General features: G+C 38.8%; 1 protein-coding gene across 2 annotated transcripts in view; it reads left to right on the forward strand.

The window, feature by feature from the left end:
* MCTP2 (multiple C2 and transmembrane domain containing 2) overlaps positions 1–27,373 on the forward strand; it is a 227,231-nt gene that overhangs the window by 191,771 nt on the left and 8,087 nt on the right. For both annotated transcript variants that reach the window (XM_069465770.1, XM_069465771.1), the window contains 2 exons: positions 8,631–8,740; positions 26,793–26,902. In XM_069465770.1, the coding sequence (XP_069321871.1) occupies positions 8,631–8,740; positions 26,793–26,902 (220 nt within the window). The remainder of the gene's footprint in view (positions 1–8,630; positions 8,741–26,792; positions 26,903–27,373) is intronic.

A 27,373-nucleotide genomic window follows, 5' to 3' on the forward strand; every position in this document is an offset into this window, starting at 1 on the left:
TTAAAATGTTTAATTTGATATTATTTTCCCTGTCTAAAAATTAACAAACTAAGGTCAAGAGAAATTCAGTAACATGTCTGAGATTTCTCAGCCAGGATGGCAGTCACACTCAAACCCAGCTCTTCTGACCTAACTGTTGTTTATTTTTGACCATGCCAGATTGTTGTGAAGGTAACATGTCATAATTATGAGTTCATTTTTCTGCATTATTTTGGCAACACTTAATTGTTTTCTTTATATCAGAGACTTTATGAGTACAAAGGTTGCATCCATCAACAAGGTGCTCTTAGTAAATAACGCCAGCACCCTGAGATTGCTGCTTTCATCAGTGTTTGTCATGTGGTTGTGTAGCTATGCTGGGCATTAGAGCAGAAAGGCTGGGTGGGTCAGGGATGCTAAAAGGAGGTGATGTTTGAGCCAAATCTTAGGGTGGTAAGAATTACTTGTTGCCTTGCTTTATCACATAAATATTTCATCTTATATCCTCCCTACTTTCCCACCTGGGAGAAAATTAAAGGATGCACACAGCTAAAACCAGCAACTGCAGCTTATTGTGTATTTACCTAGAGTAGTTATAGTTACAGAAAACCATTTTCCCTGTTTACCTTGTGGTGGCAATGGCATCCTGTCACTTGGCTCAGAGAGACTTTTAATGAAATCAATCTACCCAAGGTCTAAGTTCCAGGTAATTTTTTCTGTAAATTGTTACCACTTTTTCAATTGTTTTATGAGTGTCTTCCTCTTGAAGTTGTTGTTCCTTTTACTTTTTCATGCCTGTAATAGCAGTTGAGATTTCTATTACAAATAATAAAAAAAAAAACCTAGTAAATGCCAGTATAGTGTGTAAGTGCTTATGTAATGAACAGATAGAGCAGTATATGACCACTTAGAAATGATATTGATTCAAAATCCAAATACTGTTTTATATTCATTTCCCAAAGCAAAAGGACTACTTGAAAGATACTCTCCAGAAAGAGTACAGCTTTCTCCCCCAGCCCCTATTTTAATAGCATGCACCATGCAGTTGACTCTGTGTGTGTGTGTGTGTGTGTGTGTGTGTGTGTCTGTCCACGTCCACTACCCACAGAATGCCTCATGGGAAGAAATCCTAAAGACAGTTCCCAGTGCACTAAGCTGGGATTCCCAAAGAGCAATTTTAATCTCATATATCAAATATTGCTTCTTATTCTTTGTTATGACAGATACTGAAAGGTTTTTTTTTTCATGCTAAATGCCACTCAATCTATTTCTAATGTTTATAATTTTTCAAGTTTTCAAATTATAGGCTTTTAATACTCAGTGGGATGAAACAGACCAAATATATTCCTGTTTAAAATCTAAAGGTATATTTTTGCATCTTTAGTCTGATGGCTGAAATTGCTGGAAGGATCTTGAGATAAAAATTTTGCATTGATCCCTTTTGGGAATTCTGTGTATCCTATGACAAATACTACTCAATTTTTTTAGCATGTCAAAAGGATTTTTCCTGACATGGTCAATTTTCAGGACTATCTCTCTGATTTTGCTTAGGTAATAAGTAGAGAAATGAGAATTTTTCTAAATCAAAACATGCAGGGAAGATTTAAAGTAACATACTGATTATATAATTAATTCTCAGTTGTAAATTCATTTTGATGGTGTTAATTCTCTCCCAGAGGCTCAGAGCTAGTTTATTGTACCTACAGTGCTAAACTCATTTGAGACACGGGCAAGGCAAGGAAGGAAAGATTTGCTTTCTTGTTTATTTATTGTTCAGGTTTTGTTTCTAGAGAAAGAACAACTGTGTTACAACACAGACACATTAATTGTTCTTAATTCAACTGCTTATAAAACTTAGCAGAAAGACTCAATCCTTTGGACATTTTATAAACAAATGGACAATGAAAAAAATGGTCTTTGTGTTTGTCTTTATATTGACATTCGTTTTTCGGTTACGGAGTTGGAATTTTTCACCATTTACAATGAGTGCCACTCTTTCTAGTGTATAAGAAAACAAAGGAATCTTATGAAATTTGAATTCTAGATTTGAAAAATCTCATCCTTCTATTATTTGATGACGCAAGCTTGGTCATAAAGTGAACTCTAAATCAAGTGAATTGTATTAATATTTATACGTCTATACTTTTTCAGGTTTGTAATAGAAAGTAAAATCCCATTCTTTTTCAAATATAGGAATCTACAACTATGTGTTCAGCCACAACTTACCTTGTGCATTTGTTTAATCACACCAGTGGCTATGACTATTTTTATTGTACATTTCCCCATATAAATTGGAAGCCTTACATGTGAAGGGAAAATATGCGCACATGTAACAGCACTTCTGTCTTTCCGAATGGAATCAGTGTTACTTTTCCTAGGCAATTTGGTAGCAGCAGCAGATGTAATGTTGTGTTTGCTAAACTGTGTTATCACCACATTCCCTGGTTCAATCTGAAATGTGTAAATCAAGCCAGCATGATGCAGATAGAACTGCAGATGATCTTTCATACCACTCAGGGCAACATGAGTAGACTTGTCCTGGAAGACCTTTTTTTTTTTTTTTTGGAAACTTAAATTAACCCCAGTATTCTTTAAACTAGACAAGAGGTGGTTTCTCCTTTTGTATCTTTGTCTTGAAGGGAAAGGACTTATGTTTATGAAGCTCCTCTTGAGTGTGCTGGTTACTTTATATATGTGATAATATTTAATTCTCCCAACACTCCAATCCTTAAATTATAATGTCCTTTTTTCAGATAACCAACCCGGGACTCAGAAAGGGTAAGGAACATGCCACGATCACTTGCCAGTAGGTGACAAGATCAGAGTAGAACCCAGTTCTTCTGACTGCACAGGCTGCTTTCCATAGACACATCGCTTAACCTCTCTGGACCTCAGTTTCTTGAAATGGAAATCCTAATACGAAAGGCTATGTAATACGTCCATTGGTGTGGTATATTGGTAGATATAATTAGAAGGGACCCATAAAATCAATAGTATCTTATTTTAAAAGCGATAAATTGTACAGTGCAGAGAGTAAAAAGAGCATCTGCTATGAGGATGATTAAAAGGGTAGACCTGTGATGCAAATTGAGAGAACAAAGATAGTAGTCAGTGTAGACTGGAATGCTTAGGAAGAGGCTTCACAAAAGCCGTGGAGCTTGAGTTGGGACTTTCAGTCATTCTGCTAGATTCACGAGGCCTGGAATCTTCTCTCAAACTCTAAGCACTTGCTTATTTCCTGGATTGATGTAAATAATTCATTAATACTACTATAAATGTGACATGCTACTCTCTTATTTCTCCATCCAACAAGTATTGTAGCAGCACCAAGGATGTACCCAGCACAGCTGTGGGTGCAGAGAACACAGGCCAGATACAGCAGTCTGGTCTTATCCATTGGTCTACCAGTTCAAAAAGGGTATAGCAGAGCAGGAGGGTTAGGGAAGATATTAATGAAACATCCAAGTGATAAAAATATAAACATAATCTTCATATAGTGTAGAAGCTGCCATGCCTTAATAAACACACATTGTCCATTTTTAAAGCTATTCAGAGAACAGAAACTACATTTGCCACTAATCACAAAGATTTCAGCCCTCAGATGGATCTTTTCCCTCCACACACATGAATAGCAAATGCCTCATGCAGGGATTCTAAGAAGGGGTTGAAACACATGGAAAAAAAAAGTTTTCTTCCCTGTCCAGAGGAATGTTCTGGAAAGAATTGGCTCCTTTCTGTGCTAATGAGTTAGGAAAAAACTGATTGAGGTTCATCGCAGGTCCCTGTTTTTCAAGAGAGTTTCCATTTACCAATTATCATCATTGTTAAACTAAGTTTATATTGTTTCCTACAAGATGAGATAAGTTTCTTAGGCTTTCTGTTTATGCTTTGAGCTTCTCCTGTGGGCACTGCTAGTAGCCCATGAGATGCACGTGCAGTGACCAGAGCTCTCAAAGACACACCGAGTTCCATCTGACAACCAGGAATGACCCATCTCTGTCCTCCTGACTCTGTTTCAGGGGCTGAGTCATTAACACCCAGCTTTAAAGGAAGCTTTTGGATAGTCACTGAGCAACATGCTCTCAGATGAGCTAACCCTTTCTTGTCTCAGACCCCAGCGGCGGAGCATGCGATGCCTCCGCCCCATCCACCACATGTGGTAAACCAGCCTGTGGTGCCAGGCCTGTAAGGGTCAGAAGCCTCCAGCTGCCTGTTCAGAATGGTTAGTGGGAAAGAGGAGAAATTATAGCAAAGGTGTATGGTAAATACATGCAAAATTTAAGCCATCTCATTGATAAGAAAATAAAACGTCTGAACACTCTTAGTACAATGTTTTATTTCATTCATTGTACTGAGTAAATCTGTACTTTTTTCCCTTTTATAGTGCTTTTTCAATAAGTAAATAATAAAAAAAAGTACATGTTTAATTGAAAATCAAGTACTGATTTTCCAATCATCAAGATAGTTGTTGATAAACTGGTAAACGTTTGTTCACATTTCCTCTCCACCTTGGCCTGCCCATGTCACTGGCGTGTAAACCTAAGTCACAAACCTGCCGAAGAAGCCTCAACAGCTACTTCAACAGAAAGTTGTTACTTTAAGCAAACTTCTTCTGAAAACATGCTTTTAATACAGATAGCTGAAAATGTGCATTCACATATTTATGCACCACGACTTTTCATTTAGATCAAATAACTGTTCTTCCACAGTAATGTATCTCATGTTCCTTTCCAAGGTTTCATTATGCACATATGAAAAATGGCAAAGTAGCTGTTAATCCTCCTGCCATCAAAGGATGCAAACAGAATATCAAATAATTGTGAAATCTTTTTGATCCAATGTATGAAAACAAAATAAAGCTTTTACAGATTAATTTTCAAATAATGAAATCCTGCACATCAAGCATGCCATTATAAATTGAAACATTTAGCACTGTGGATTATTTCACTTTGTGGTGATAAAATGAATGTGGATTTTGATGGAACCACTACGGTTTTTCCAAAATGAAGGACTCTTTGAGTAGAAATGTACTTGAGCTTGGCTATGGTTCCTTAGTTATTCATGATTGCATTCAGACAATTGGTAATGCTTCACCAGTTGAATTAGAAATCATAGTGTCCACATTTGTAAACATGTATATGCAGTTGGGATATCAACAAGTTTGTGTGACAAAGATACGTCAAATATAAAAATAAACTTCAGCATGTCAGGATGCACTTTCTTTTCGTTGCCCATCATCCGTCTGATTTTAGGAAGCTTTGAACCTGCAAAGAGCTCTCAGTCAACCTCAGCATTCTCTAAGGCTATTGTACTCTTTTGTGAAAAAAAGAAATGTTTTACATTTTTGTTGTATTTTGGTCATAATCGGTGGAAAAGTTTTAATCAAAATCTTTGATGACTGAGATACTAAGTAACTTTATTTTTGGAAGCTTTTCTGGAATGAAATTGGAAAAAAAACGCTGGCCAAATAAAAACATTCGATTTTTTTTTCTCTACAAAAATAAAATATGAGGTCAAATGCTATGTATAACTCAATTTTTAAGTTCTACAGTTGTGCTTTAGATCATTTCAATTCATGGGAAAAATCATTTGATATATGATAAATAAGCCATTGATTTTTCAGCACAAATTTTGTTAAATGTTCAAATGTCTTGTCTTGAAAAAATGTTTGACAGAGAATGTTCATATGAATGGGTACAAAAATACAGTGCCTTTGAAAATATTTGGGCTGACGTATATATAGATTTCAATATTTAAAAATAGAATTGAGAATATTCTCCATGTGTCACATTTTTGTTGTGAGTTTTCAAGGTACCTAAGTGCTTGTAGAAAGAGTATTTCTTCATTAAAATTATGGTCTACAGTGAATTCAATTAAGGTGTCAATTTAATGACCATGAAGTGAAACTCTGAAGATGATTAAGAACAACTTTATGAAATTTTAGAAATGAAAAGATCATATGTATTAAAAAGTACATTCTTGGCCGGGCGCGGTGGCTCACGCCTGTAATCCTAGCACTCTGGGAGGCCGAGGCGGGTGGATCGCTGGAGGTCAGGAGTTCGAGACCAGCCTGAGCAAGAGCGAGACCCCGTCTCTACTAAAAATAGAAAGAAATTATATGGACAACTAAAATATATATATACAAAAAATTAGCCGGGCATGGTGGCGCATGCCTGTAGTCCCAGCTACTCGGGAGGCTGAGGCAGTAGGATCACTTAAGCCCAGGAGTTTGAGGTTGCTGTGAGCTAGGCTGACGCCACGGCACTCACTGTAGCCCGGGCAACAGAGTGAGACTCTGTCTCAAAAAAAAAAAAAACAAAGTACATTCTTTTGAAAGTAACCCTCACGTGGGATTATAGTTATAGATAGATACAGCCAGAAAACCAACTAAAATGTATAAATTTATACCACAAATAATCATTCTTCATACATCATTTCAAAACATTCAGATAATCAACAAATTTATTTTAATGAACACAAAATATATGTTTTTGTTTTGAAACAATGCATTTATGAAAATAAAAATGAAATAATTGTATAGATCCACCACTATAATAAAACCAAGTTGCCCATTGTTAATTATTTTAAAAATTAAATAATTCTGATTACTTTCACTCTTAAAAGTATACAGGTCTGGTTGATAAGTTATTCTGTTACCCTAGATATAGTGGGACTCTTTAGCCTAGTGTTTGTATATTGAATACTAAAACTAAAACATCAAATTCATTAAAAAGTAAAAGGACTTGTGAGAATAATTTATTATTTTGGTATACTAACTCATACTTTCTTCATATCCAGTTCCTCAGTATTCGAGTGTTTCATAGGGAAAAAAATCAGACAACTGAAATAGGAAGTTCTTATGAAATTGAACCACATGGAAATTTGAGTCATTTTCCAAGAAATTGTTTTGACCTAAGCTCAGTGTTACTGAAAAGAGGAAGCCACTTTTGCCCTTTGGGTCAAATTCTCCTGTGCTTTCAAATGTTCCTTTATAAACATGAATACTTATGTTGCAGACAGAGATGGGTTTTCACCATTGTGCCCATTAATAGATGCCAGTGGATTACTGAGTATGAATGAGTTTGCTCTGGTAGCATATCTAATTTTTAATGCAAACTGCTTAACGAATTAGATTAGTGGGTAAGGGAAAAAAGTATAAATGTCTTGCAAGTTTGATGTTACAAGAGGAAACAATGAGCCTGATTTTTCTTGCACAGAATGGTGGCATGAGGAGCACAGACCAGATGGTATGAAGTTATTCAAACCGCCCAGCACCCTTTACTGGAGAGGGGGCGGCAATGATGCATTCTACACTCTGCCCCTCCTTGGTCTGTTTCAACCAAGAAGCTTCCTAAACAAGAGCAGATCCAAGAAGAGAAGTTTGTGCTTTTTGACATTCCTGCCTTGTGGGTGCTTTTACCGGCACTCCCTACTGGTGCTGGGTGCTGCTCACTCCATCCATGGCTCCAGTTTGAAGGAGCAAAGAATACGAGATGAAAATGATTTCTTTTTCCTTTTGTAACACAGAGAATATTATAAAAATGTCCTTTTAAATTTAGAAGTGTTTGCTCAATAATTTAGTACAATTCCAACCCAAGTAGAATTCTAGATTAGGGGGGAAAAAAGAGTTTTTTAAGAGTTGCTTGAAGTTTTAGATTTCATATATTAAGCATAGTGGCTACAATGATCCAGAAAGGCAGGAGGTGCGAGGACACCGGGTAATTCCTGATTACGGCAAAGTTCACAGGGGAGCTAGAACATAGCATCAGAATATAAGAAATAGTTAAAAATACCAGTCTTTTAGGGAATCTTCTTTTCTCTGATATTTGTGTAATTGCAGATTATTTTTATAAGCATTAGCTTACCTAGCATGGTAAAACACATTTAGGGTTTTTTTTTTTTTTAATAAGCAATGCAAGGATAATATTCTTAGCTGAATTCCATTTCACATGAAGAATTGGAGACTGAGGAAGATGGACTTAGTTGCTTCCAATTTCACGAGGAAACCACAATGCACTTTGAGCATCCTGCCGGGAATGACCTGGGTAGGACGCAGCCCCCAGCAGTGCGCTACTGGGTTACTTTGTAGCTTGTCTCCAGCAGCTGGCTCTGTTTCGGAGGTGGTTGCCAAAGGATGGCTAAAATGTTCGTCAGGACTGCAGTGTATTTAAAATATGCTTAAAAGGCAGCAGAGTTTGACTAAGAAGCCACAGCACTAGGAAACATATCTGTGTTTCCAACATGCCAAGTCGTTACCTGCTGGGAATACTTCTGAAGGACTGTGTGTGACAGGAGAGGGATAAGGTGAGCTTGCAGAAAACCTTGTGCAGACAGACAGGAAATCAGAGTCAGCCAGACTGAAGGGATTGCAGCAGCCTCCACAGGAAAATGAAGCCCTTGGTTCTGTGGGGCTTCCATTTAGCACCTCATGATATTGAGGTGTAGGGACTGAGGCTTGCACTCTATGAGTGGTAGCATCTGAGTGAGTGAACAGAGAATTTTTTTTGGAAGTTGACAAATATTTATGTTGTAAAAAAATGTGAGATATCTCTTGGAGTCACTCTGTGGATAAAAAAATAATTTCTATAGCAAATAATTAAAAAATGAGGTAACTAAGTTAAATCTTGCCTTTATGATTCTTGCCTTTCTAGGAATCCGAGAAAAAGGGGTTAATTGAGAGAATCTATATGGTGCAGGATATTGTTTCAACTGTTCAAAACATCTTGGAGGAAATAGCTTCTTTTGGAGAAAGAATTAAAAAGTAAGTTCTAAATTTGTGTTGTGTTTGAAGACGACTTGCTGTCTTACAAGGACCTTGCGGGTAGGGCGGCGGGAGGTGGGATCAGCAAATGCCAAAAACAAAAGAAACAGTGTTGGACCAGCCCCATTTGACTTCGATTGGCTTGTTTTTTGAGCTTGTCAACTTCACAGTTGGGTGGTGCCTCAAAACTGGGGGGACCACGTAGCCCGATTTATACCAGTCATCCCAGAATAATTATTAATAGTATCCACTTTCCCTCTCAAAAATAACCCAGTTGGGTAATAAATTATAGATTTTTAAAAAATTACCCTATTCACAAATAAAAAGGGAAGCAAATTTGCTCTAAAGGAGCCTTTGGCATTTGAACCGCAGAACACAATAAATGCCTTGAGTAAAATTTTTTTTTTTCCAATTTTCCAAAGAATGGCGCATAACTAATAGCATAATAGATGGACAAACAGGAAGTTAATTCACCACGCACATGGATTTCTTAGGGCTTGACAAACTTTCTCTGTACAGGGCAGAAAGTAAGTATTTCAGCTTTGTGGCTCATAGGGCCTCAGTCACAGCTGCTCAGCTCAGTTGGTAAAAGCAGTCACAATTGACATGTAAATAAATGGCTGTGATATGCATTCCAATAAAACTTTATTTACAAAACAAGCAGAGGGCTAGATTTTACTCAAATGTAACCCATAGTTTGCCATAAAAACATAAATGCTCTAACAGAGCCCTAGTTGAGAAGGACTCTAAAATTCATGGGTTTTGTTTGTTTTGTTTTATGCATCGTGAACGCCGCATAACTTGGTTTTCATTGGTTACCAGTGAAGGGGGAGGTTTTCCTTCAAATCATAAATGTATTTATTTTCTCTCTTAATCCACAATTCTGTCAACCATTTTCTTTCTAAGAATTAATTCTTATCAGTGCATGTTGATATGGATCATTCTAGTTTCTTTAAGTAAAGAAGATATTGTTTTGGAATTGCATGGGTAAAGAAGAGCTTAAACTTGGTGCCAAAAGCCAGGCAAAAGTTTTATACATTAAAAAGCGGGGAGATAAATGATGATTAACATCAGGAAATATAGTTAATATGAAACTTTTTATGAATACTGACCTTTCTCAATTGCATAGCCAATGAAATTACCCTTGAATGCCTATTTATTAAATATTATAAACATAGTAAATGTTAGATCTGGAGCTGAGAGGGAGACACAGGAAGCCTCATATGTAGCAAACTGCTGTTTATTTTGAACATCTGGGTGCATATGGGTGGAGATTGAAAAAAGCAAGCAGGAGAGAAAAGGAAAGAGCCTTGGGTTATATAGAGGGTTTTTCTGAGAGCAGTAAATAAATTCTTTTCGAACAACCAGGAGGGATAAGGAAAGTAAGTTCCCCTCTTGCTTTTCATTCCCTTATCTCCCTAGGGTCTGGCAAAGGCTACCTGCCTAATACACCCCTAGGAAGGTGGGGAGCATGGTGGGTTTTATAGAAGGTTTGGATGGAAGTTTGGGGAGGGTGAATTCTTTAAGCCTAACTTTCCACCCTTTTTATTATATACATATAAGGAAAGGAAGGGTAAGGTATGGGTAAAAAATTAAAAGATTGGGAAGCAGGTGTCGTTGTCTGACTACTTTCTGCTGGTAAGGATGTTGTCAGGATCGGGTATTGAGTTGGAGGTGTGGAAGGGCTTGTTCTATCATGAAGATCTCTCTGATTGATTAGTGGGTGATGGCTTGAATTCTGTCTTTAAGAAACGTAGAAAAAGTTGTAATGGACAAGGGCCAAAGAGGAGAGCCAGTATAATCATTACTAGGGGTCCTAAGTAGGGTAAGAGCCAGGTCATTTGGGGGAGGACAGATTGGAGGGAATTCCAGATTGAGTCTGCTGTATCCTTTCCAGAATCTGTTGGGCCCCTTCTTCTACCTGTCCTGTGGTGTTTACATAGAAAGAGCATGAGGTGTTTGCAATCTCACAAACTCCTCCTTCGGAAGCTAACAAATAATCTAGTGTTATTCTATTATCTATTAGCATGACAGCTAATGAATTAGGGGAAGCTGATAGGCGTTTAAAGTTCTCTCCTATATCCTGGGCCACCGCGGCCATAGTGGTAGTGATATTTTTGGCTGTGATTGCATCGTGTGTAATTCCTCCTGCCAGTCCTGCTAGACTCGAGTGTGTCATAGCTCCCACCAGTATGAGGCCTATGGCTCTCCTCTGGCGGTGTGGATGAGGGGGGATTGCAGATGTTACTGATCTGGGGAGAAGGATTGAAACATCCTTATCCTGGGGTAAAACATACCCTATAGACCAAATACCTCTAGTTTTTATGGGATTTATACATTGCAGAGCAATTCCTTTATTGTCTGTGCCCCCCAAAAACATGATACCTGATGGGAGACACAGTAGGCCAGGTTTAGTGGTGTACCTTAAGAGGGATGAATGATTTAGCCATGACATGAAATGGGAATTTAAAGGGTGTATAGGGTTGCTACATGGGTAATAGCTGTGGTGTATGCTATTTTGGATGAGTGAGTCCCACCGGTGATAAATGCACGTTTGGAGGGAAATATTGCACAGATTAGGAAAGGACGGGGGAAGAGATGCAGTACAGTTTATGGCATATGGGCCTGCGTAGACACCTGAAGCACTACATACTCCTTTAGCTGATGCATGATTAAGAAAGTAGCAGATAGCGTATCCTGCCTTGGGGCATGAGTGAATTGGGGAAGGGGGATCGTAGAAGGCAATGACACAGGTGGGGGTGTGCAATCATGGACGGCAGCAGATTGGTGTGGAGGATGGTGCCGGGAGGGGTAAAAGCAAAAGGAGTCTCTGGGATCAATAGACGAAGGGGTACGGGTATGGATGGAATAAACTGTGGGGTGCCCCTAACGGGCTTTGTTTGAGACACTATAGATGTATGAGCTGGGGCGGCCTGAAGACAGGGTTCATCCCCAGAAAGGATGGGTTGTTGGTAACAAACCCAGCAAGAGGAATTGTAGGCCTGGAATATTTGTCAGCCTCTTCCCTGGGAGGTGAGAAAGAGTTATTATACCACATGGTTTTGGTGGGGGAAATCAGAGGAAAGAGGAATAAGGAAAGTGTCATAGAAGTTAAGGTGGCCATCTTATGCTTGGTGGGGAGTCCATATCGGGGGATAATATGTTCTAAAAGCTCATGGGAGACCTCTGGGGCCTTTCCTGAGGGTGAGGGGAATGCCTCTACCCATCCAGAAAGTGTGACAGCTATGGGGAGAAGATACCTGGTTCTTTTGATAGGGGGCAGGTGAATAAAGTCGATCTGCCAATCTTGCCGGGAACATAACCCCGTGCTTGATGAGTAGGAAAAGAGGGTGGCCCAGCTACTCCCTGAGGGGAGACCCAGTAACAAATAGAGCATTTGCAGGTTATGTCTTGTAGAAGAGAAGACAGGTTTGGACAGTGGATGAGAAGTTTTAGGAGCTGGAGTAGAGGTTTCAATCCTACATGTAGTGAATTGTGTATATCTCTCTGTATAGTGCATGTTTGTTCTCATGGGAAGATATATTTTCCTTGGTTTAGCAGCCAGGGGCCAAATTGAGTGGCCCCAGCTTCTAGTGGGGAATGTTGTTCTTCAGGGGAATAGTTGATGGAGTCAGGAGAGAAAGCTCTCATTTGGTTGGCAGAAGCAGGAAGATTTTGCAAGGTTGCTCTTTTTGCATCCTGGTCTGCTAAGTTATTGCCAATTTTAATGGGGCCATGGCCCTGCTGGTGTCCTTTGCAATGTATTAGTGCCGCTGCCTTTGGTAGGGGAGCTGCTTGTAAGAGTTTAAGAAGGAGAGGCACACTGACTATTGGGGAGCGCTCTGTAGTGAGAAAGCCTCGCTCTTCCCATACGGAGGCATGTGAGTGTAGGATGTGAAAGGCGTATTTGGAGTCTGTATAAAATGGTAATTGTTGCATTCTCTGAGAGTGTTAGTGCCCTGATTAGTGCCACCCATTCAGCTTTTTGAGAAGATGTCCCTGTGGGCAGTGGCCTGCTTTCAATAATGTTCTCTTGGGATGCTATAGCACACCCGGCTCTCCTGTTTCTCATGCAGATAGGAGCTGCCATCTATGAACCAGGTGTAAGTGGAATGAGGTATATGGGCTGTTGAGAAATGTTGGGGAAGTGGGGAATTTTGTAATCCAGCATTCCTGTGAAAGAATGCATGGGATGATCCTGAGAGAGAGGTAAGAGAGTGGCCAGGTTTAAAGGAGGGCTTTTGGCCAGGAACATATGTGGAGTTTCTACGAAAAGTAAATGAAACTGTTGGACACGAGAAGATGTCAGCTTTTGTAGGGCCTGGTGTGAAAGGTCAGCAAGGGAGTGAGAGGATAGACAGTGACGGGCTGTCCAAAGCGAGTTTCTGACTCTCCTCTGTGAGAAGGGCAGCCGCAGCGAAGGCTCTCAGGCAGGCTGGCCAGCCTGATAGTGAAATCCAGCTGTTTGGACAAGTACGCTACTGTCTATGTGTCTGGCCCATTATTCTGTGTAAAAATTCCCACTGCTACACCCTGTCTTTCATCAGTATACAGTAGGAAAGGTTGGGTAAGGTTGGGAAGTGTGAGTGTTGGAGCAGAGGTCAGGGCATTTTTTAAGGCTTCAAGAGAGGGCTGGATATTTATAGTAGGATCTAATGGCTCATTGAGAGCCCCTTTGGTTGCTTGATATAAGGGGTGAGCTAGGATGATGAAATTAGGGACCCAAATACAGAAATATCCAGCTAATCCCAGAAAACAGAGGAGATCTTTCTTATTGGTGGGAAGAGGTAGGGAAATAATAAGATTTTTTTTTCTGTCTACTGTCATTGCTCTCTTTCCGGGGAAGAGGGCTAATCCTAGATAGGTTACTTGAGATAAGGAAATTTGTGCCTTTTTGGGAGATACCCTGTAGCCTTTTTCCACCAAGAAATTGAGGAGTTATATAGTATGTTGGTGAGAAATAGTCTCAGAGGAACTGTGTAATAATAAATCATGTACATATTGTAAGAGGACAGATGGGGAAAGATTTAGTTGGGTTAGGTCAGAGGCTAGTGCCTGTCCATAGAGGTGGGGGGCTGTCCCTAAATCCTTGGGGAAGGACTGTCCAAGTAAGTTGTTGTGCCTGTTTGGAGTCTGGGTCTGTCCATGTGAATACGAAGATGTCTTGGGAGTTAGGATGTAGTGGGATCTTGAAAAAGGCATCTTTTAAATCTAGTACTGTATGGTGGGTGGTGGAGGGTGGGATAAGAGAGAGAATAGTGTCAGGGTTAGGGACTCCTGGGGGGATGGCTCTCACCACCTGGTTAATGCGTCTTAGATCTTGAACTATGTGATATGATCCACCTGGCTTTTTTACTGGCAGAGTAGGGTTGTTCTATGGGGAGTTAGTAGGGCAAAGTAAGCCTTGGGAGGAAAGATGAATAATGATAGGTTTCAATCCCTGAAGATCTTGCAAAGGAATTGGGTATTGGGTTGGTGAGGAAATTGAGAAGGGTCTCTTAAATGTATTTGGATGGGGGAATAGTGGGGGGGGATTGAAATATCCTAGACTTTGGGGTTGACTTCAGATTCAGAAAAAGGTATAGGAAATGGAGGGGGAGTTTGTGAGGAGAAGAAGGGGGGCAGTGTTTGCCTGTGGCTCATGATAGACAGGTAGATAAATAGTAGCATGTAATTTTGAGAGAATTTCTCTTCCTTATAGTGTGGTTGGGCATCGAGGGAGAACTAGAAATGAATGAGTGAAGATATTTGAGCCTAGATGGCAGGTCAAAAGGAGGGTTATTAGAGGACGGGTGATAAGGCCGCCAACTCCCACAACAGAGAGTGAGGAGAGTCGTGTAGGTCCATGGAATCCTGGCAGGGCCGAGAGTGTTGCCCCCATGTTGATAAGGAAAGAAATCGGCTTACCTGCCACCAACAGAGTTACCCTGGGATCAGATGTGGTGCTCAGCTTGGGGCCTGTCGGTTCCAGGCACCATTGGTCTCCTGTGGCCAGGCCTGAGAAGTTCGTTAGTGCGAGATCAGGACTGTCCGGTTTGGTGGGAGGAAGGGCTGTGGCTCTGCCTTGACAGGCTAAGCTGCAGTCGACTTTCCCATGGTCCCTCATTCCACAGAGGGGACAAGGTCCGGGGAGTGGTTGAGGATTAGGACATTGTCTCACCCAGTGGCCTGTTTGTTTACATTTAAAACACGGGCCTGCTGGTGTCACTTGCCCCTTTCCTCAGTTTGACTGAGGACGTTCTAGGGGTCGGTTGATGGCGGCCACCAACATCTGATATTTGGCCTGGTCCCTCTTTGGTTTGGACTTGTTGCTCCTCATCCCTATTATTAAATACCCTAAAGGTGGTTTGTAGCAGATCTCTTTGTGGGGTTTGAGGACCATCCTCTAATTTTTTAAGTTTGCATCTAATGTCAGGTGCAGCTTGGGAGATAAAATGCATATTGAGAAGTAAAATTCCCTCGGGGGTAGTAGAGTTAGGTTTGTATATTTTTGTAAGGCTTTGGTGAGCCTGGACAGGAAAAGAGCTGGATTTTCATCCCTTCCCTGTGTGATTTCTTTTAGTTTTTCATAATTGACTGCCTTGTGGGCAGCCTTTTTCAGGCCCACTAACAAGCGTGCAATCATATGATCTCTTAGCCCGTCCTTCTGCCCTCTCTTGGGTTCCTATTTGTTAATCCCATAACGGGTCTGTCCTGGGAATGGCAGTCGTCCCCACTGGCTGGGCGGGGGTGCATCTGTGGATTTGTCGCCATGTGCCTGGGCATTGAGCCAGACCGTCTCCTCCTCTTCAGGAGATAAAGTAGAGGAAAGAATTATGTAGAGATCATGCCAGGTAAGATTATATGATTGAATTAGATATTCAAATTGTTTGATAAAAGCATAAAGATAGGTTGAGAAGGAGCCTAGTCTTTTCTCTACCTAGGAGAGATTGGAACGGGAGAGGGGAACATGTACCCGCACGATGCCTTCCGCCCCAGCCACTTTCCTGAGTGGGCGTAAGCCTCCTGTGGTAGAATCCGCAGGTCCCGAGATTTGGGCAGAGTGAGAGCACATAGTGGGGGGTCTAGTGTGTAGTGGAAAGATTTGTGCCAGATTGCAATTCTGACAGAGAGAGGGTCGTGAGTGGAGAGTAAAGAAGGCTTGGACATAAGGGATTTCGGACCATTTGCTATTGCGGTGACAAAAATTATCCAGATCTTGTAGTGTGTTAAAGTCAAAACTTCCATTTTCAGGCCACTGAGGGTTAATATCTAACTTATATTGTGGCCCAGCTGTATTACAGTAAAAGATAAGTCATTTTGCCTGAATTTCATCAGTGAGACCTAGTGTTTTGAGGCTTTGGAGAAGGCCCCCAAAGGGGTAGTTTTAGGAGGAGTAGACTGAGAGTTTTCCATGTTCCTGGAAAGAGTAGGGATCACACAGGGCTGATTCTACTCCATTCTAGGCGTTCCTAGAATGAGGGAATGGCACAGGAGTGACAAGAGCATTCGAGAGACGAGTTAGTGGTGTCCCTGTGTCCAACGAGGGCCCTAGGGGCCAAAGGTCCTCCAGCTTACCAGTAGGACTTTTTGAGTTGAGTAAACGAGAAACAAGAATGAGAGGGATTGGGAAATGAGAACAAGCTTTTGAGCTTCCCACTCAGCAGGAACAGGATGTCTCAGGGTGTAGATTTTGGAGGTCAGCAAGGAAGATCTGACTTCCAGTCCGATGTCTGCCTCTGAGCTTGGTTCAAGAGGGTCCAGGTGGACAATTATCTTACCTTGGCTGACCTAGAACACTCTGCCGATACTCCGGGATCAGAGACAAGTTAGAGAGAGGCCTCTGCACAGCTCAGGAAAGATCCATGGAAACCTTACCAATCACCCAGGGACTCAGAGGGAGGTAGGATTCGGGAGTAAACCCAGGACGAGCTGCTGCCTACTGCTTTCTGAGATGCAAGTCTTGCCTACTGGAGTCTCGGAGATTGTGTCCACCCGGTGTGCCCTCCTGGGTTTCAGCACCAAATGTTAGGTCTGGAGCCAAGAGGGAGACACAGGAAGCCTCATGTGTAGCAGACTGCTGTTTATTTTGAACATCTGGGTGCAGATGGGTGAAGGCAGAAAAAGGCATCCATGAGAGAAAAGGGAAGAGCCTTGGGTTATATGGAGTGTTTTTCTGGGAGGAGTAAATAAATTCTTTTCGAACAACCAGGAAGGACAAGAAAAGTAAATTCCCCTCTTGCATTTCATTCCCTTATCTCTAGGGTCTGGCAAAGGCTACCTGCCTAATACACCCCAAGGAAGCAGGGGAGCGTGGTGAGTTTTATAGGATTTTTGGATGGAAGTTTGAGGAGGGTGAATTCTTTAAGCCTAACAGTAAACATGTTCATTTTCTTTAAAAAATAGGTTAAAAACCACCTTTAGACAAATCGAGTGAGGTTTTTTTTTTGAATTTTCACATTGTTAATCCTATTATTAATATCTTAAGAAAAATTAAAGAACAACAGAACTTTTTACATCAAATTATGATGCCTATTTGCTTTATTCTTCTAGGTGTCATATAAATTCACAAATGATCAACAAATTTACCTTCAAAAATATTTAATCAAAACATCTGTGACAGTAGAGATAGTGACATGATGAGGAGGGCATTATAATTCTTTATGCAGCCACTCATTCAATTCTCAGTTACTGAGTTTCAGACGCTGACTTGGTCTAAGGGTGAGAAATGCAGCCATTAACAACAGTGATAATAATAGTACCAGCTAATACCACGTGCCAGCCTTGCATTGTTCCCAGACCTTTAAATCATCCCAACAGCCCTATGGAGTGAGGATTGTTAATAACCTCACGTTACGGATGAGGAAACTGAAACACAGAGTGATTAAATATGTAGCCCAAGATCACACATTTATTTTTATTTATTTTTTTATCCAGCAAGCTCAGATTTTCTTTCAAAATTTAGTAAGCCATGAAGCTTGAGTTTGAATCTGTCCTCCTCACTACTACACTATAAAGTCATCTACAGATCTATTTTTTGATGAAGGAGAAACACAATAGTAGCCTATCAGAATTCAGTAGCATGGATGCTAAATAGAGGTAAAATGGGATTCTCAGGGAGGTCTCAGCAGCCCAGGAAGGGATGTAGGAGGGAGCACGACAGAGAGGGTCATTCTGAAGAAGCAGCAACCTACCAGCAGCTTGGAAGCCACAGCATAGGAAGAGCCAGCTGGGCAAAGAACTGACACATGGGGCTTTGGTAGGTGGGAGCCCTTGTGCAGAGGCTCAAAGCTCAAGACAGTGGTAGTAGATGCAGGAGATGTAGGGGATTGAGTGTGGCCATGTCGTAGGGCAAGAGGGTGGCCATGGCTGCAGATGAGGCACTCACTCTATGCAGGGCCTTGAGTGGTTGGAAAAAGTCAATGAAAAAAAATCAAGTGAAGGATGCACTGGCCGCAAGGAGGGTAAGAGGATACGGAGCAGGGTCAAGGCTGAGGAAGGAGGATCATGTTGTTTGGTAAAACTGTCTGTGTTCTTGAATGAACGTCTCTGCAAGACAAATGTGGCCGTTGTGTAGTCAATGATGTTAAAGGAAATGTGTCTGATGAGAGACGAGGGCAGACTGATTTAAACAGGCCCAACTCTGCAGTGCTTTTGAGGGGCAGCTGTGCCCGGCACAGCTGTGGTGTCCATGTCTGAGACGTGTTTTCAGCCCATAAACAGAGCTCTGTTCTGCCCAGCTGCGGCACAGGAAGGCTACCAAGGCTCAACGCTCCTATTAATTCTTTGGCCATTCATTATTATGGTGACCTTAAAGTTCCTGCTGGGCATTCAAGTGGGATGGCATGTGTAACTCTGTTGGAATTCTGTTGTAATTTGGTGCTTAAGAACCAGGAAAATTTTTACCCAACTTTTGGCAACTTGCAAATAAATAGACTTACATAAAAACCTCAGAGCAAAGCTTCCCTGATACTGATGGAGAGGACCCTGATGCATTTACACGGAATGAACTGTATTTCCTTTTTCCCACTCTACCTTCTCTAATAACCTTCTCTAATAATATGCAAATTTAAAATGTGTGTATATATCAGGCTAAACTATTTTACTCCACATAACGTTTATATTATCCTAAGACAGCAGGCAGGATGGATCAGAAGAGTGAAGTGTGTCTGACATTCTATTATGGAGTGATGGCTCCAACCCTTGTGTGGCTAGCTAGGGCAGTCTCTGCAGAGGAGGTAATGAGATTAAGGTACACCTAGAAGGACAGGCAAGTTATGCCTACAAATGTTCCAGGGCAAAGCTGAGAGGGTGCATTCCTAAGAGGTAGAATTGTCCTGACTAGGAAATGATGTTGAAAAATACTAAGCAATGAAGGTGGGAAAAAAGGTTAAGTTAGCTGGAATCCTGAGGAGGCCATGGGGAATGAGAGATTGGTACATGGTGTGTTTAATCCAAGAGTGATATGTTAAGAGAGACAAATAGTGAAGGCAGCAAGACCAAGGAGGGGCTAGAGGCCAGGTATGAGGAAAGTATTCACAAGCAGGGGTGAGAACCATGCCCATGTGAAGGAAAGCACCCATAGGAGACACTACAAAAGAATAACCTACAGCAGTTTATGACCAGTTGTTTTTGCTTCCATGGGACAAGTCATTTGGCTAAGCCTTGGAAACAAGGAAAGTACTCCCATTGACACAAGGGTCAACACAGTGGGGCAGCCAGTTGAGGGAGGAACCAGAGAATGGACCTGCACTCACCTTCCAGGATGTGGTCACAATCATTTTTGTTAAGTGTTTAGAAACTTAGAAAATGATATTCGTACATGGTGGTGAGCCCACATGATTTAACAAATGCAAGGGATTCGTTGAATTTTTTTTTTTTATTAATTGAGAAGTTTAGTTCATTTGTTTCATAACTGCCTAAGTCAGAGATGCCCTTCTAGGGATCTAGGGAGCTCCCAAGTCAGGAAAACTGGAGAAGTTTGTAAACATGATTTATAAATTGTTTGATTTTGAGATAAGAAAGCTTTCGTTTATCAAGGCTCTTCAACTTTGGGTTTTTTATGAACAATGCTCCCTGATAGATGGGGAAAGAGTCTATAAGGGTTTCAGTGTTAGAGGTATTACTATATGGTGTCTTTGAATCCAATCCTCAGCCTTATAAACAGGAATAGTCAGCTGGATTAAATGAGAAACATGTGCCTGTTTACTTTTTCTAAAATGCCTACTGTAGAAGCAGTGAACATGGCCTCTTAAGCCAATTTTCTGAGTTCAAATCCCAGTTCCATCATGGAGAAAGTGATCTTGGGCAACATATTTAACTTTTATGACTCAGAGTCCTAATATGTGGAATGGTAATAACAATAATAATACTTCATAACATTTTTGGAAGAATTAAATGAATTATACACAGGACGCATCACACCCTTGTGTACACACCAACTACTAGAATCTTTATTAGGATTGCATTAATTGTGAAAGAATTGAAATCTTGATCAATTTTAAGTTATCTAATATAGGACCTTGTTATATTTTAGTGTAATATCTTTTTAGGTCATCTTTGGTTTATCTCATTATTATTTTAGAGTCTTCTGTATAGAAGTGTGACACTTTTTTGTGAGGTATATTCCTAAATACTTGTTGGTTTTTTTTTTTTTGGTGGTATTTTAAATGGTATCTTTTTTTCAGATTTCATTTTCTATTTGTTACTCATATATAGAAGCAAAATTAATTTTCCCACATTGATTTATTTTTACCTTTATATGAAGACTATTATACTGGATTTTTTATTAGATAAACATATCATGTAAGAATAATTTTTTTCTTTCTCTTTTCCATTCCTTATACACTTTGTTTTCTTGCCTAGCAGCTCTTGTGCAATAATGAACAAAATTGGTGTTGGTGGGCATTTTCTCATACGTAATCTCAGATAGAAAGCTTTCAACATGTTACCATTAAGAATGATGCTTGCTGTAGGTTTCTGTAAAGATGCTTTATCTTCTTAGTTTGCTAAGAGTTTTTATTGTGAATGTGAGCTTGAGTTTTGTCCAACATTTTTGTCTGCATTCATTGAAATGATCGTGTTTTTTCTCCCTTGTTTTTGTTAATGTGCTGAATTATCATGATTGATTTTCAAATGTTACAACAGTCATACATTCCTGGAATAAATCCAAATTTACTGTTATACAATTTCTGGGTTTTATTTACTATTCTTTTGCTTAGGATTTTTGCAGCTATATCAATGAGATTGATGTATTTTCAGTTTTGGAAAATTCCTTGTGGATGCAAAGTTATTCTAAACTCATAAAATCAGGTTGGATGTGTTCTTTGCCTATTCTCTGGAAGAGTTTGTGTTAGCTGGCTGTCATTACTTCCTTTAAGATTTGATAGACTTTGCTAATAAAGTATCAGGGGCTAAAGTTTTCTTTTTGTGAATAATTTTAATTATTCAGTTTATGTAATATATATATATACACATATATGTATGTGTGTATATAGATATAGATCTCTTCAGCCATTCTATAATTTATCATCTGTTTCTGTAAGTTGTAATTTTCAAGGCATTTAACCCTTGCATTTAAATTTGCCACTTTTTGCTATAGAGTTGTTTATGATATCCTCTTATTTAATGTCAGTAGGATCTGTAGCATTGTACACTCTTATGTTTGGTAATGCTTTTTACCATCTTTCTTCTTGACAGGGATTAATTATATTAGTCTCTAGAAAGAATCAACATTTGCCAATCTTCTCTATTTCCTATTTTGTCCATTAATTACTACTTTTTATTACTTTCTTCCTTCTACTTTGGGATTAATTTCTTCTTTTTCTAACTCTTTACCATGGATAATTAGATCACTTATTTTCAATCTTTCTTCTTTTCTAACATAAACATTTAAAGCTCTTCAATTTCCTGTAAGCACAACTTTAGCTCTGTGCCAAACATTTTGGCATGTAATATTTTCATTATCGTTCAAATTTAGTTAAAGCTATTTTCTAATTTCTATTTTGATCCTTTCTTGGCCAAGAAATGTACTGCTAAATTCCCAAGTATGTGGAGATTTTCTAGTTATCTTTTTTGTTCCTTATTTCTAACTTAATTGCTCTATGGTCAGAAAATATTGACCCAGCAATGGCCTATTTTGTAGATTTTTTCATGGGAGCTTGAAAAGTAAATTATTAGATGTATTGTTCTGTGTGTATGCATTAGATTAAATTTGCTGATTGTGTTCAAACATTTTATTCCTGTACTGACTTTTATATTTGGTTGGTTTACATTATCAATTTTATAGCTGTGTTGAAACTTTCTACTATGGTTGTGGATTTGTCTGTTTCTCCCTGTAGTTTTTTCAGATTCTGCATCTGCATTTTGAAGCTATATTATTTCGTTTGTATATGTTGAAATTATTATATTTTCTTGGTGGATTGGAGTATTAATCAATATGAGGTAACGTGTGTTAATAAAATTTTGCCTAAGTGTCTTGTTGATTAATATTAATACAGCTATACAGTAGCCCCCTATTATCTGTGAGGGATATGTTCCAAGACCCCCAGTGGATGCCTGAAACTATGGATAGTACCCAACCCTATAGATATTATGTTTTTTTCTATACCTGCATACCTATGATAAAGTTTCATTTTTAAATTGGCATAGTAAGAGATTAACAGTAAATATTAATAGAATAATACAGTATAATAAGTTACGTAAATATAGTCTCTCTCTCAGAATATCTCATTCTATGTAATATTTTCAAACCCCAGGTAACTGCACCTACAAAAAGTAAAACTGCAGATAAGGGGAGCTACCGTAGCACCTTTCTTTTGTTAGTTTCTTTGTGGCATCTCCTTTTCCGTCTTTTTCTTTCAGCCTATTTTTATTTCAGATATCTCTCTTGTATCTGACCATTACCATCTTTTAATTGTAGCCTGTAATTCATTCCAGTTTAATTGTGGTTGACTAATATATTTAAATTTAAATCTGTGATTTGTAAGTGATTACTTATTTGCTCTGTATCTTTTTATTTCTTCTATATTTTTCCTCTGTTTGCTAGGAATTGAAACACTTGCTATTCTTTTACTCTGTCACCCTAGAGTTAACAGCATGATTTACTGCAGTCTAATACTAATTGTTGCTTTTATTGTCTTCCCAGTCAACGTACGAACCTTCTTAATCTGTATTCTGTGTCTCTTAAGCTCTCTATGATATCTTCCATCTTTTTGCCCTTTGTGATGCCTTCTAAGTACTTTCTTGGACAATCTTGCACTACATTGGTTTCTGAAATTTAAAATCCTGTTAAATTCATCCATTGGGTTTTTAACTTTAATCATTATAGTTTTCTTTTTTCAAAGTTCTACTTGCTTTGTTTTCAGATCTTCTTGGTTATTTTTTCATTTTCTTCTTCTTGATCATATTTTCTAGCCTCTATTTTATAACTTTTAACATATTAAATGTTATTAGTATGTTGGATTAGATTTCAATATGTGAAGATTTTTGTTTCCGATTTTGCTGTTATTTCTGCTGGCTCTTACTCATGGTGCCATATGTTGTTTTGTATTTTGAGTTTTTCTCTATGAACTCACGTTACTTGGCTTTGTATGTGGAAAGCACTCAGACATCTGAGTTCATGATGCATTTCCTTGGAGAAGATTACTGCTTGAGTCACCTTGAGGTACTACCAACCTGAGATCCCTTTCTAAATTTTTTGCTTAAGGCTTTTGAAACTACACAGGTAACACAAACTCAGATTATAAATCTCGCTCTACCTGGTACCAGGGGCATGATAGGCATGGTTCTGTATATCCACTTGTGTTTGGTGGCCTTCTTCCTTCCTTCCTTATCCATACCTTGACAATGTAAGCTTTATGAAATGGTCTCCTATTAGAGTCTCCCCTTGGGGGCAGGGGGCTAGGTTTCATCTTCTGCCCACCACACACTATGTAGATAACAGAAAGAAGCTCAGAACCCCAATATTGGGCAGAAATTATTACAGTGAAAATTGACTTTGAAGTTTAGTTACCTCCTAGAGTTCTTGCAATTCATTGTATTTTTACACTCTGTTTTTATTAATATCTTCATATCAGCCTAGTAATGGCATTTTTCTTTCTTAAAAAGAGTTTTAAAAATTGTTTACTATTTTACTTTTTCATAAAGGTGGAGTAGTATTGCTAGAAAGGGAATTATAATGTATATTTCTTTTATAAAAGTAATTTTATGCATTTTATAGCTTTTATTTTCAAAATGCTACCTGATATAATTAGGTATGTCCCTTCTGTGCAATAACAAGAAAAATGAGAGTAGCCGTACTATATTGAATAATGACTGTGTGTCAGATATTTTAAATGCTTTATATTTATTAACTTATTGAATTCCCTCAGCATCTTTATAAAATATTTCCATTTTACAGATGGGAAAATTAAAGCAAAGAGAAGTTGAGTAAATTGCTTAAAGTCACATAGCTAGTAAAAATTGAACAAGAATTATTTTTAAATTGTAAGCTACTGGTTGATAAGTAATCTGCCAGAGTGAAAAAAAAAAGGTGGATTTTGTTTTACCTAGCTGTGGATTTATGTCCAGGATCTGCCATTCACTGTGTCTCTACTTAAAAAAAAAAAAGAGTATAAAGTTTAATATTTGTTTTTTCTTATTTTATTATATCTGAATTTATATTTTTATTATAAATATATATGTCCATTATAAAAACAAATGTAGCCAATTGGACACACAGACTCCCATTAACTCTGTACCTCACTCCTTCCCTGTACCCCCTCGTGTTGAGTTTCCATTAACAGATTTGAGTATAGACTTATTTCTTCAGTATAAAAACCTGTATATATGGTATGTGTCCAGTTGTAAATTTAGTAATTATTATGACATGTATGCATATTTTTTTATTTCTGTAATTTAGTATTTCACTATATCTGGCTTTGAGCCTCCAGGGAGGGGTGGGGGTTTTCTTTTTGTATTTGCCTGTTTTTTAAAAGTTGCATTGGCATTGCAGAATATAAACCTAATTTGACTTTTTTTCCTTATTTAGAGATTTTTAGATATTTGTTTAGAAAATTTTCCATTAATAATGCTGAGGTTATTTCCTTTTTCAAGTATTACAACCCATCCTGGAGCATGCATGTACTGTCTCTTTGTCCCTGGGCAAGGAGAGTTGCAAGTTAAATTTCTCACCATGCAGAACTGGGGCAAATGTGGAGTCCATGTAACATTGCAACACATATTGTGAAATTGCCCTCTAGAATGTTCTGGTGCAAGTTCTGTGGAAGAGAGAAGTCGGGAATGAACCTTACATATATGTAGAAATTCAGAACAACATAAAGAGCGTGTGTTACAAGACTGAGGAAAGTAGTGATTATTCAATTGGTGGTGTCATATCACTGGGCTGGGGGAGGGCCTTTGTAAGCCCAGCCAAATCTAGAAATCAAGGAAAACAATAATAAATTTGGTCATGTGTGTAGAATATATAATTTTATAATTAAAACATTATAAAGGCAACAAACTGAAAAAATGTTATATATAACAAACCTGACAAAGGAGTGATTTCTTTACTATCCAAAGGGATATTTGAAATCACTGAGGAAAAAAAAGTCAAGCAAAACAGCTCAAGGGAGAATTTGCAAATAGTAACTGTTTTCCTTTTTTTGAGTTTTTACAATGCCAGATGCTGAGCTAACTACTTAAATGCAAATTCTTAATTCTAACAGAATCTGTGATATAGGTAGTGTTATTCCCATTTTGCAGAGAGGAAATTATGGTTCAGATTGATTAAATCAATTTCCGGAAGAGCCTAGACTCAAACCCAACTCAATATGTTTATAAATCAATTTTCTTAAGCACTCTCCTAAATAGCCCCAGGCAAAAATAAATAAATAAGCTGGAAATCACTGAAAAACAAAATGACCAACAGACATGTTAAAAGGTGTTCAAATTTGCTTATAATTTACAGAAGTGACAAATTAAATATATACATATATAAAATATTATACCTCTTAATGGGAAAACATTAAAAAATATTGGTAAGTCTTAAGAAGAGGATGACATTACTGTAGTTATCCTACAATGTTGAAGGAAGTGTGATTATTTACATGAGTCAGACAATCTCAGCCTTAATTTGCTCATCTATAAATTGGGGATAATACTTGGCAGAATTATTGAGAACATTCCATCCTAAATGTATGAAAAAATGTTAGCACAATGTCTGGCACATATGAAATGCAAGATAGCTATTATATGCTACTCCATCAAAAATCCCTCAACCCTTCACTCACACAGAAGACAACAGAAAACATCTTTGACCTCTTTCTATTCCTAGCACAAGGAAAAGGGGCACCAGAGAAATCTGTATGTGAAGATGAAGACCTCAGTAGGGTGTTAGATTTCTAGGACCGCACAAAAACCTCCATAGTGTATCTATTTCCGCAGCCCATGTTCTAGATCTCCATTTCCATGCAACTCAAAGCAGGCAGTAGACAGAACAAAAGGAGCCTCCTGAGAATAGTATGTGGTAAAATCACCTAAGTTTTCTATGGTGGTGTGATGGTACCGCCAAATCCTCCCCTACCCATTTCAGGGCACCGTTACCTTTCTGGAGCAAACAAGTCTGGAAATTCTAAATATAACTAAATAGCACAAAAGTACTAAAGCACTGTAATAATATCCTCCCTTTTCTAAATATTTACTAGCAACCATGTATTCCTTGAGAAAGATACATTGGCTTTGAAGTGATCTCACCAACCCCTACTTTTGAAGATGGCCACGTACAGAGCTGTTATGGCAACATTTGTAATCACTTTTTAGAGCTAAAAGTTTTCTCTTAGGATCTGTTGGTTCCAGGAGGGCAAAGTCACCAATATTCTGACAAATTGAATGGCAGTTGTTCTGTGATTGTCTCCTCACGCCTGCTTTCCCAGAACCTAATCAGTTGGACAGACTTTTATCTCCAGGTTTCCAGTAGAGTTTTCCTTTTCTTTTTTATGTATATAATAACCATAACTGTAAGATAAATGTGACGAGATGACTTTGGCAGTTGTTGAACATCAGAGGAAATGACATCTGTGTGGTTTGTCTACAGCACATTCAACTGGACCGTCCCCTTCCTTTCATCCCTGGCCTGTTTGATTCTGGCAGCAGCCACCATCACTCTGTATTTCATTCCGCTGCGGTACATCATTTTAATCTGGGGTAAGTTTGGCAGGGTCCTTTTGCTAGCAATCAATTCCAGGTAAGAACCAATTACTCATTTTTAAAGTGCAACTATTAACTTTAAATGTGCTCTTGTTGGCAATTAAACATGAGATTAAGGAAAAGCATTTTGGGAACAAAAACTTTCAGGACCTCCCTGAAAAGGCCAGTTACATGAATAATCAGCATAGATATTTATAGGCCTCTTACATAATTGCAATAAAAATAAAAATGTGATTGTGCATACCCTTTCCCTTTGGGCTTGCCTAGTCATAAATCCCCTTGAATAATGTATTGCCCTGGCCCACTAACTTTACGGAAACTCTGTTCAAACAGTGAGCAAACACCTGCATCTTGCCCTTTATATTATGTAAAAGTAGATCCGACCACTGCCAGCTTGCTCCTGACACTTCATCTCTCTTGGAGGAAAAAAATTAACCTAACCCCATTCTTAAATCGAGAAGCAGTGAG

The sequence above is a fragment of the Eulemur rufifrons genome, chromosome 3, assembly GCF_041146395.1.
Source record: "Eulemur rufifrons isolate Redbay chromosome 3, OSU_ERuf_1, whole genome shotgun sequence".
Lineage (NCBI taxonomy): Eukaryota > Metazoa > Chordata > Mammalia > Primates > Lemuridae > Eulemur > Eulemur rufifrons.